General features: G+C 42.4%; 1 protein-coding gene across 8 annotated transcripts in view; it reads right to left on the bottom strand.

Annotated features, from left to right (window-relative positions):
- The window catches only part of HERC2 (HECT and RLD domain containing E3 ubiquitin protein ligase 2), a 224,831-nt gene that overhangs the window by 136,304 nt on the left and 76,236 nt on the right, over positions 1-12,291 (bottom strand). For all 8 annotated transcript variants that reach the window (XM_056555877.1, XM_056555882.1, XM_056555880.1 and 5 more), the window contains exons 19-25: positions 10,171-10,295; positions 9,399-9,577; positions 8,631-8,815; positions 8,388-8,543; positions 8,118-8,303; positions 7,467-7,637; positions 946-1,049 (exon numbers count right to left, since the gene is read on the bottom strand). In XM_056555877.1, coding sequence (XP_056411852.1) covers positions 946-1,049; positions 7,467-7,637; positions 8,118-8,303; positions 8,388-8,543; positions 8,631-8,815; positions 9,399-9,577; positions 10,171-10,295 — 1,106 coding nt within the window. The remainder of the gene's footprint in view (positions 1-945; positions 1,050-7,466; positions 7,638-8,117; positions 8,304-8,387; positions 8,544-8,630; positions 8,816-9,398; positions 9,578-10,170; positions 10,296-12,291) is intronic.

Here is a 12,291-nt window from a genome sequence, read left to right as displayed (position 1 = left end):
TAGTGTGAATCTGCCTGGAGGAGCAGGAAGCGTGTGAGGAGCCACAGCTGAGGAGTGCGGGTCAGTGTTATTAAAGGGGGCAATGATGTCACTACAGGGGCAAGGGAGGGTCAATATTGAGATATGAACATTACTATAGCAGCCATGTTAGTATGCTGGCAGGAGAGGGTCAATATTGTCATATGGACATTACTATAGAGAAGGTAGGGGGGTAGTGAGCCCAGAAAGGCTTCACATGACATTGCAGCCCGTGTGGAGAGATGAAGGGGGCGTGGCTCGGCAGGCGCAAAGTGAGCAGGGACAATCAGAAGAATAAAAGGTACATAGGGGGTGTTCAGAAAAAAACAAACACAGGTTTAGTGTCAGGCAGAGTCAGGTAGAGTCAGGGACAGAATTAGGGACAGAATTAGGGACAGTTTAGTTCATGATAGGTACTCTTTAAGGTCCGCAATATATGCAGCAATGATTCTTGTTTGGCTGTTTTAAGTCTGAATAACATTTATTTAAAGAAGGTTTCATGGTTATTTTGATTAATTTCCTATCCTGAGCAACTACACAGTGAATTGGGCTGATAGCCCTGTGCTGTTCGATGTACAACGGTGGCACCGGGAAACTCCTATTCCCATAAGGTAAAGCCCATGGACAACAGGAAAGCTGTTTGTGAAAAAAAGCAGCCTTGTTTCTCTAAAATGATAAAACCTTGTTAAGCGTCTTTAAGGTTTCAGTACTAAACTGCTTAATGGTTTATATGGCTGATGATGATCAGGAATTAACTGTAAAAAGAGGATAGAAAATTATTATACAAATATATGTGATGGGTTTAGATGATAAAAAGTATGAAAGCAGCTGTTATGTGACCGAGATAACATTAAATGACATCAATAGTAGCTAGTAATATTGAATCCCAATCTATTAATTTAAAAAAAGGCAAGAAACTTTGCTTACCTCCATGTAATGGCCGACACAGAAGGCATGCATTGATTCTCTGGTGTCCTCAAACTGCAGTGCAGCCTCCAAAGCCACCACAGGGTCCTCACCAGCAAAGTGAGCTATGGAAGAGTGCACAAAATGTTAGCACTTAAATGGAACCTGTCAGCTCTAGATCATGCTCAGAGCTTAAATGGCCACTATCACAAAAACATTTTTTATTCAATTCAATAGATCCCTCTAAAATAAGTATATTTCTAAATACATTCAATTATTTTTTTCATTAATTTAACTTAGAAATTGCTTGTATAAAAGTGGCCACTAGGGGTCCTCACAAGAGAGGCCCACGCTGACCTCTGGCCATCACTATGTGAAAACTGATGGTGGCAACAGTCCTGGCCCGTCGGAATACAGGAAGTGAGGGTGGGCTTTAGAAGGCTCTGCGCTCCTTGTGTGAGGTGGAAATTAAATTTGTGCCCCATGCAGACTTGCGTCTGCTCCTCCCCTCCCCTCCCCTCAGCTCTCTGAAGATTTCGGAAGCTAGAGCTGGGGGGAGGGCAGAGCGAAGGTAGAGCAGGGGTAAAGAGGAGGAACAAGCCCCCCTCATCTCCCCTCTCCCTGCTCTGCCTTTGGAGGACGCAAGTCTGCATGGAGAAAAAAGAAAGAGCAGGGGAGAAAGGATGTACATGCCCCCTCCTCTCCCCTCCCCCCCTGCTCTGCCTGTGTTCACTGAACGGGAGGATGACAACGTACAGGGGCTGAGAAATAAATCTCGGACTTGGGATGACTTCTATGTGTGAGGGGGGGGGGGGGGGGACTCCTGAATGACAGTTGCTGGGAGGTGTAGTCCCTGTAATGTGTGTGTGTGTGTGTATATGCTAGTGTTTCCCAACCAGGGAATGCTGAGAGGTGTAGTTTTGCAACACCTGGAGGCACCCTGGTTGGGAAACTCTGGTGTATGCCCTGTAAAGGTGTGGTGAACTACAACCCCCAGGAGACTACAGAGGCAGCATGCTGGTGTTATGCCACAGACTGAAGACTCCTGTATGACACATGCTGGGAGTTGTAGTCCCTGTTATGTGTGTGTATGCTAATGTTTCCCAACCAGGGAATGCTGAGCGTTGTAGTTTTACAACACCTGGAGGCACCCAGGTTGGGAAACATTAGCATACACACACATAACAGGGACTACAACTCCCAGCATGTGTCATTCAGGAGTCTTCAGTCTGTGGTATAACAGCAGCAGCTGCCTCTGTAGTCTCCTGGGGGTTGTAGTTCCTCAACACCTCTTGTCTCTCATTAGTCTCCTGGGAGTTGTAGCTCACCAACACCTCTACAGGGCATACACCAGTGTTCACCAACCAGGGTGCCTCCAGTTGTTGCAAAACTCCAACTCCCAGCATTCCCTGGTAGGAAAACACTAGCATATACACACACACACATAACAGGCACTACAACTCCCAGCATGTGTGATTCAGGAGTCTTCAGTCTGTGGTAGAACAGCGGATGCAAATCTGCACGGGGTGCAAATTTCCACCTCACACTGGGCGCCATGCTGCAGCTGCTCGTCTCTCACAGGTAGTGTCTATAGCTCTATCCCAGGCAGAGTACACGACTGGCTGTGATTTGTAGTCCCATTATGCAATATGTAAGAGGAGCAGCGTATTATATACATTATCCTCTGCTCCTCTTTCAAATTGCATAAGATATTGTGTGTGGGGGACTATAAATCCTTTAGTCCTGTAGAGTGAGGGCAGAAGAGGGACCCGCCTCCTGCCTGAGAGAAGATGGGAAACCAAACTGCACCTGATGTAAGCTGTTTTTATTAGAAATATAGGGGCAAACACACAACTTAGATGTACATGATCAGGGTGAGGAACTGAGTAATACATACTTTTTTTAGTATTTGGGGGGAGATGACAGGTACGCTTTAAGGCTATGTTCACACAAGGGAATCTCCGTGCAGACATTCCAAATACTGCAGGGTGCCGGTGCTAGGATCGCAAAGGAATGAGCCGTATTGAGACGGAATGAGGAATGAGACGGCTATGCATTCCGTGCCGACTCTGCACAAACAATGAACATGTTCATTCTTTGTGCTGAGACAGAAAATGGAATTTCCGTGCTGGAAACATTTGGCACAGAAATTTCGCCGTGTGCACAGCGCAGTAAAATCTTGTTTAATTCAACAATTCAACGGCTGCAGCAGAATTTTCTTTTTACTCCTTTAAATTGTACGGTATAAAAAAAATAAATGATTTAGGCTAGGTTCCCACTACGGAATCTCTGGGCAGAAAATTTCCACCCCGAGATTCCGAGTGCGGCCAGCACTGACTGAATCAGTCGGCCCTAGGTCGGCACAGACACTGCAGTCTCCAATAGACTGCAGTGTGTTCCGTGAGTATTTCCGCCTGAAGAATGAGTAACACCATTTTTCACGAGGAAATTTTAAAGCGAAGCTTCCGTTCACAAATTCCGCTTCACAAATCCCAAAGTGTGAATTTGTGAACGGAAACCCATTCACTATGCTATATATTTTGGTAAGCGGAAATTCCGTAGTGTGGTTCACTATATGATAAGATGCAAGAAAAATTGGAGCCTTTAAAATAAATATAGAAATTATACTTTATTAGAAATAATAAATGTATACACAAATACTCAAAAGCAGAGGACTCACACCCAAAAGATGGGGGGGGGGGGGGGAAGCAGCAAGGGTGACCCCCCAGGATACAAAAGGAGCTAATGAAACAAACTATACATAAGCATGATAGCCAATACAATTACACATGAGGATAGTGTCCAAAAGGACTACTGAGGCTACACAGCGAAGCAAACAGCACATACTTATACAGAGCTCCACAGCACATACTTATACAGAGCTCCACAAGGACCTGGGGGGGGGGGACACCAGTGTCCCCCCAGGTCCTTGTGGATCTCTGTATAAGTATGTGCTGTTTGCTTTACTGTGTAGCCTTAGTAGTTCTTTTGGACACTATCCTCATGTGTAATTGTTTTGGCTATCATGCTTATGTATAGTTAGTTTCATTAGCTCCTTTTGTATCCTGGGGGGGGTCACCCTTGCTGTTTCCCCCCCCCCCATCTTTTGGGTGTGAGTCCTCTGCTTTTATGTATTTGTGTATACATTTATAAATTCTTTCTAATAAAGTATAATTTCTATATTTATCTTAATGGCTCCAATTTTTCTTGCGTCTTATCATTTGGTTATGGGAGCTTATTAGCAACTTACATTTATAGGTGTTATTTTTATAGACAATATTTTTCTCTTTTTCATTATTCTCCGTGGATTGGGCTACACCTATCTACTTAATGTCTGTATCATTCTAATTGTGGTTTACTATAGCCTTATAGTTTAATTCTACAGGTTGCTGTTGTTGCTACAGTTATGTTGCAAATAGATAATTTTCTCAAGAGAAAAAAATATTATTTAGCATTCCCCCATTCAGAAAGCCTTAACTATTATTCAAGTGGACCTATAAAATCCCTTTCCCAAATGTAGGCTCCAGCACAAAAGATATAGAAGTGGAGGTTTATCAGAAATAGACTGAATATAACACCTACAGTATGTGCGCAAGGCACAAGAAAAAAAACCTCTAAACAATAAATTGAAAAGATTAATATATATTAATTCTTTATTGATATGAAAAAGTAACATTGAAAAGTACATATAAGGAATCATACAAAGGGACAATATAATGGAAAAAAATAGGCTACTGGGGTGAAGGTCCTGATCACATAGATGGGCATTTACTAATCTTTTACTATGTAGTCTGATTTTTACCCTGTTTTTTCCTACTTCATTTTTGACTATGTGCGACAAATTTACTAAATTGTTGCACGGCGTTAATAAATTTGGCACACATAGGCAAAAGTGGGAAATTTACTTCATGTAGTAGAAAAAATAATCTGTTCCTTTTTCCTGCTGTCTGAATAGGTTTGGCTGCTGGTTTCCTTCTGGATCTTTTGTTTTTGAAGTTTTTTTTTTTAGCTTTTTCACAACATCTAAATAACTCAATAACTAAATTGTAGTCATGGCTCAGAATAGTGGTAAACGGCGTTTAGTGTAGTGTGTGTGTGTGTGTGTGTGTGTTTATTACATTTTTTTTAACACTGTTTTTTTCTCCCTAAATGTACTTACTCTTTTTTTTTTTTGTTACTTCTTCTACAGATCCATGTATCTTGTGGACTCCTTCCGATTCGGTGTACTACTTCGACGACCAGCATTTTTCTTTGCTTGATGTTAATAAAATGGTTAACGAGGGCTTGTGGGGGGGGGGGGGTGTTTTTTTGTAATAATTTTTTTTTTAAACCTGTTGTGTTTTTTTTTTTTTTACTTTACTGGACAGGCTAAGTAGTGGAAGCTGTCTTACAGACGGAATCCATTACTAAGCCGGGCTTAGCGTTAGCCACAAAAACAGCTAGCGCTAACCCCCAATTACCACCCCGGTACCAAACGCTACAGGGGTGCCGGGAAGAGCCGTTACCAACAGGCCTGGAGCGTCAAAAATGGCGCCCCTGGGCCTAGGCGGTAACAGGCTGGGGTTATGTAGGCTGGGGAGGGCCAGTAACAATGGTCCTCGCCCACCCTGGTAACGTCAGGCTGTTACTGTTTGGTTGGTATTTGGCTGAGAATAAAAATAGGGGGGAGCCTGTGTGTTTTTTTTTATTTTTTATATTTAATTATTTATTTTAAAAAAAACACGCATAGGGTCCCCCCCCCCCTATTTTTGTTCTCAGCCAAATACCAACCAAACAGTAACAGCCTGACGTTACCAGGGTGGGCGAGGACCATTGTTACTGGCCCTCCCCAGCCTAAATAACGCCAGCCTGTTACCACCTAGGCCCAGGAGCGACATTTTTGACGCTCCAGGCCTGTTGGTACTGGCTCTTCCCAGCATCCCTGTGGCGTTGGGTACCGGGGTAATAATTGGGGGTTAGCGCTAGCTGTTTTTGTGGCTAACGCTAAGCCCAGCTTAGTAATGGACTCCGTCTATAAGACGGCTTCCACTACTAAACCTGTCAAGTAAAGTAAGGAAAAACACCACAAGTTTTAAAAAAAATGTATTACAAAGAACACTCCCCCACAAGCCCTTGTTAACCATTTTATTAAAATCAAACAAAGAAAAATGCTGGTCATCGAAGTAGTCCACCGAATCCGAAGGAGTCCACAGGATACACGGATCTGAAATGAGAAGAAAAAAAAAGAAAAAACGGGTTAGTACATTTATTATCACCTGCTCACACATCTCCCGCCCCGCACAACTACAACCGCCAGCATGCCCTTACAGTAAGGACATGCTGGGAGTTGTAGTTGTGTGGTACAGGAGATGTGTGGGCAAGTGACAAGCTTGTCCCCTGCCCCTAGCTGCAGGACTACAACTCCCAGCATGCCCTTACAGTAAGGTGGGGCGGAGGCCGGGCACAGTGTTTCCCAACCTGGGAGTTGTAGTTTTGCAACATCTGGAGGCACCCTGGTTGGGAAACCCCCTGTTTTAGGGCTTGGGCAACTTACCGGCTTCCGTAGGATCCAGCGCCGTGCGACAGTGCCGCCCGACAATCTCCGTCACCGATCGTCGCTGGAGCCTCGGAAGGGTAAGTGAACGTCTTCGCCGGTCCCCTTCAGGCGTTTAGTTTTGCAACAGCTGGAGGACTACAGTTTACAGACCACAAACCAGTGGTCTGCAAACTGTGGCCCTCCAGCTGTTGCAAAACTACAACACTCAGCATGCCCTGACAGCCAAAGCCTTTGGCTGTCAGGGCAGGAGCCCGGGCTGACATTACAGTGCAGCCGCCCGGGCTCCTCATACTGCCTCCCCGCTACCCTCATTTATGGGGACACTGATATCTCCCCCCCCCCCCTTGTCTCCCGCCCGCGCCGCTCAGCTCTCGCTGCTACAAGACTACAACTCTCAGCGTGTCCTCACTGTAAGGGCATGCTGGGACTTGTAGTCTTGCAACAGTTAGCAGACAGATGGGAGTTGTGTGGCGCTGGCAGATGCTCGCAGTCATGTATAGGGCATGTACATCCTGGTGCGCGAAGTACCTCCACACCAGGACGTACATTTAGGTCTGTAGTCGTTAAGGGGTTAATTCTCCGAATGCTCTTACAATGCATTGAAATACTCCTGTATTGCAGTGTATTACTGCCTATGGCTGGGATTACCAGGCACTCCATATGCCAGACAAGGTGGCATTTAGATATATTCAAAAATAAATAAATTAAAGAAAAATCATACCAAGTGGGCATACATTTCATACTATGGCTGTCACATAACATACTTGGGACTTTTGTTTAACACTCCTTGCTGGCTCAAACTATTCGCCCCTACTGTATTACTGTTAGCTGTGTAGTCACGTTATATGCCTGTGAATATACGTACTATCTGGCACTACCTGTTTGGAAAGTCTGTATGTGACACTGCTTACCACTTATGGATGACCCATTAGTGACTGTTTTGATTTGTCTGTATTGTTTTGCACAAAAATAAAACATTTACTTTTGAAAAAAATAATAATCATACCAAGTATAGTATTTGCATGTAGCGATTGTGCTTGAAAGTCCTTGATGTCATAGACTTTTCCATCTATTACAGTCCAGAACCCTCCATCTTTGTTGTGATTCTCCAAATCTGCTTTACGTATTAATGTAACTTCCTCATTGTTCCTAGAGCTCTGACCACTGAAGAATGAACCTTTAGAGAAAAAAAGACTAACTAAAACCAGGAAGGATAAAAGAAAATGCAGTATACAAAAATATTCCTATTAGGTCGCACATGCACACATCTGAATATTAAATGGGTACTCATAAAAATTATTAACTAGATTATGTAAAAAAATAAAAAAATAATGTTTCTAATATATTTTAGTTTAAAAAAAAATCGTGTTATATGTGTTTTTTTTTTACGTTTGTAAAACTGGCCACTAGGAGTCACCCTATATGGCTCAGGAATACTTAAACCCCCCCCCCCCCCCCCCCCACCTGACGTTCAGCACATTTCGACCAACTTTGGCCGGCAAGCGTGGCTCAGCGTGTTCCGGAGCGCGCGTTCACATGAATGAGGAGAGGGAGTAGTTAGCGTCAGGGACAGATGGGGAGGGGGAATAGGGAAATTTAATTTAGTGATATATTTAGAAAAGGTTATATCTATCTATTTAGCAAAAATAAAACTTACTCATTATGCCAGGCCAGGCTAAGTCCTCGCTGTCATCTCGTTCCCTGCCAGGTGCAAGATGGTTAAATCTATCTAGAGGTTCCAGAAGACTGGCCAGAAGAGGGATGGCGCCAGCTTCCTGCATAAGCCATGCATTTTTACAAAGCAGCAGTACTGCAGAGACAACCAGCTCTGGAAGGAGCACGCCTGGTAGACGTAAAGACAGAAGCTCACATTAAACATCACATGTAAAAGGATTTCTCATAAAGTCTTAGAGATGTAATACTTTACCTGTAAGATCACCTGCCACAATACGGGAAACTTCTGCAAAATGCCTATGAGAAGTTGAAGCAATGTTGGTGGCAACAGGAAGTATGTCCCCAATGTGTGTGCACAAAAGAGCAGTATATTTCTTCAATAAGGAGCCAACACCTAGAAGATCAGGAGCTTAATGGCAAAAACAAAAAAAATATATGAGTAGAAATGTTGAACCATAACTTCTAGATACATGAGATAAAAGGTTGTTCTATATACCATGGGTGTTTGCCGATTGGTCCACCACGGTGCCCGGATATAGCTTGCTAACAAGTAACCTCTGAAACCGGAGCAACAGATCCATTGATGCTGACCTTTCCTTACTAAAATGCTCCTGATCCATGCTGGAGGAGATGCGTCGAGCCATATCTTTCAGTTTAGCAATGGTCTGAGATGCTATGTTCCTAGAGACATCACAAAGTAGTTTTAAAGGGGATTTGTGGAACATACATAGAACAAAACAAAATGTCATGATCTCTTCAAACAAGGAGAGGGAGTTGGGGGAGGTAATGGTGAGAAGCCACTGGGGACCTCCCTAATAAATCATTAAAGGGGTACTCCACTGGCAAGCGTTTGGAAGTAAATGTTCCAAACGCTGTTTTCGCGTTGTGGGTGTCGGCCATGCCCCTCGTGGTGTCATGGCCACGCCCACTCAATGCAAGTCAATGGGAGGGGGCATGGCAGCCGTCATGCCCCCTCCCATAGACTTGCATTGAGGGGGCATGGCCGTGATATCACGAGGTACGTGGTTCGTCCCCCGCAGCGTGAAAACAGCGTTCGGAACATATACTTCCGAACGCTGGCCAGTGAAGTACCCCTTTGAGTCAGCTTGGCAGAGTTGATAGCACCCTACCCAACTCTGCAGAACAGTGGTTTTCCACAAATAAACTAATGGCCAATCATACAGGTGATTAATGGAAAATCTTGTGAAAACACCTTTTACCTGTTATCAGCTCCATAACACCACAAGAATGCTAAAAAGGTTACCTAAGTAATTGCTGTATGAGCTGCACTAAAGGTAAGGTTTGCTTTCCTGCAGATTCATAGATTCCTGTGTTTATTAAGTCTTTATCCAGTGGCGTGCTGCTTCTATGTAGCGAGGACACATTGGCTTCCTGCTCATCTATTTCCTTCTCTTTCTGGGCCTCTTTCTTGGCTTCAATATCCTATTGAAAAACATAACACAGGTCATCATCCTGACAGAGATCTAAGGTGTTGGGGGCAATACACTGATGATTAGGTCATGCATAATATGGGTGTAACAATGCATCCTTAGGCTTGTGTGAAATCCCTTTTAGTCCCTGTTCACACAACGGAATATGAGAGGTATCTTGCTGAATAATTTGGCGGCACATTTCCATGCGGTCCTAGCGCCTGCATGTTTTGCAGACATCCGTTATTTGCGAAATGTCTGCCAGTGTTTTTGGATGGACATTTTGAAAATATTCCACCATGTGAACATGGCATTATATATGTTTCCAGTAACTAATTCCGATATAAGGCAAACACCCAGACATAATAATAGAGGAGTTTACAATAGGCTAGATGTCTTTATAAAATGGAGCTTTTTACACCAAACCTACAAATGTCTTTTGCTCTTATGCTTGGCAAAAAAATAAAAGCTACGTTTTAAAACTTGTGGTGTCTGAACTAAAAGAGGTCTGGTAAAAGGCAGGATGAGAAGCACCATTAGAGTACAATACAAATAGCATTAGAGACAACGAAATCTTGTCAAGGGAATATGCAGCTAATGCTGTACCTGGATCTCTGATGTTATAGCAGTGTTCAGCGCACATTCTAATCCTCCATCAGCCATCAAGCTGCTCACCAACAGGTCAATCATAAAGCGTCGCCCGGGACTTATTGTCATTTCATTTCCAGATGCTAAACATAAGAGCGAAATATTGAAACAATAAAACAATAACCACTCAGTGGAATACAAAGAAAATCTGTTGCATCATATTCCTCAAGGAGTCTCTTAACTGCAGATCTTCAGCACTGCTTGTACACAGACATATCTATGATTTAATGTGGCCTTAAAAATGACCTATTAAATGAAAACCATGTACAACCCTAGTGGGTAAATGACCACTGCAATGGATTCAAGGTAATTTTGACTCCCCAGTGAAAGGATTATATGGTTATAAACAGACAGAAATAGGGAGTCAAAAATGCACTCATACTTTATGTAAATTAAGGTATTACATATGCATCATAACAGACCTCTACATTTTGGTCATTGCCTTTAAAGTGATAAGGCAGAAAACACACTGCACAAAAGGGAATGTGTTTTTTTGAGTTTTTTTTTTTTTTCTTGTGGCCAATACCTAAAAATTTTAGATTTCATAATCATTAAATAGTTTAGGGTGCCCTGATATAGGGATCTTTATACACCCTTCCTGAGATAGGAGGGTTTATAGTTTGTTCGACAATTCAGGAAGTCAGATGGGAGATAATTTTTAAAATGGTTGTAAATATCAGGTGATGGGCAGGATTATACAGTCAGGGGGTGTGAATGTTGTATACTGAGGGGCATATATGCCTAATACACCCCCCCTGACTGTATAATCCCACCCATTCCCACCCATTACCTGATAGTCTCTCCTATTAAACTAAGGTCACGCCATCTGACCGATTCCGTGAACTGTCAGACAAACTATAAACCCTCATATCTTGGAAAAATAAAGGCACAGGGCATCATAAACTATTTAATAATGCAATTTGCTAAGGAATGGCCACAGGTTCTCTGAAGATTATATTATATATATATATATATATATATATATATATATATATATATATATATATATATATATTTGGAATTTTGTTTTGTTTTTTATTTGTCAGTAATGAAAAAATGTCATACTTTTAAATATTTTCCACTGTTGACCAGCAGAGGGCACTAACAAACATGGTAAAGCACAGCTGCTGCAGATTATGGATATAGTCAAGCAGTGCAGAAACACTGGATTTTCCATCTGGATTTTGCAGGCAGAACATGCACAGCATATTAGAATATCATAACCAGTACAAACCCCATCCATTACATTTTTATATACACTGCTCAAAAATATAAATTGAACACTAAAGATAACACATCTTAGATCTGAATGAACTAATCGTATGAAATACTTCCGTCTTTACATAGTTGAATGGATTTTTGTCCTCCTCTGCTACCTGTAGTGACGTCACTAGCAGAGACCACAAATTACCCGGATACCAGCGGGATACGGAACGGCAGAGACGCCGCCGGCCGGGACTGTCTCCCATCCTCCCCTACAGACCATATCCCTGCACTTCACCAGTGACACTGTGGATGCTTTTTTTGCAGATCAACCTATCGGGAGAAATTATTCCCAAGGTTCACAGGTACTTTTATGAAAATGGATGCAGAGCATTGCACCTAGGGACAAGTATCTATATATTACTGCTGTTATAAGTACCAGAACACCGTACTGATTTACTAATAGCAAACCAACATATATCTATGTATTAATACAATTTATTTCACCTGAATCTTATCATTTAGTTCTATTCAATTACACTGCAGCACAGAGCACTTTACTGTACTCAAGCTGCCACTTACTGGATAAATGCAATATCAAGGAGATACAGGTATCTACCAATTATTGAATACTCACATCCCTCGAGCATTGGTCATTCATATATTTTATATATATCTTTCAGTCTGTTGCACTTTACCGACTCTCAAGCTGACTCATTGACTGCTATACCAAGGTAAATTGCAGACTATTGCACTGATTATTATATTATATACACCTTATATGCTTTACACTTTTATATGGTATACAGGGAACCATATATCTATAATCGGCAGCTATAACTTATCTCCCCTAGGTAGCACTTGTATATTTGTACA

The sequence above is a fragment of the Hyla sarda genome, chromosome 2 (assembly GCF_029499605.1).
Source record: "Hyla sarda isolate aHylSar1 chromosome 2, aHylSar1.hap1, whole genome shotgun sequence".
Lineage (NCBI taxonomy): Eukaryota > Metazoa > Chordata > Amphibia > Anura > Hylidae > Hyla > Hyla sarda.
The sequence above is the reverse complement of the archived record's forward strand: the minus strand, read 5'-3'. Positions and strand labels throughout refer to the sequence as shown.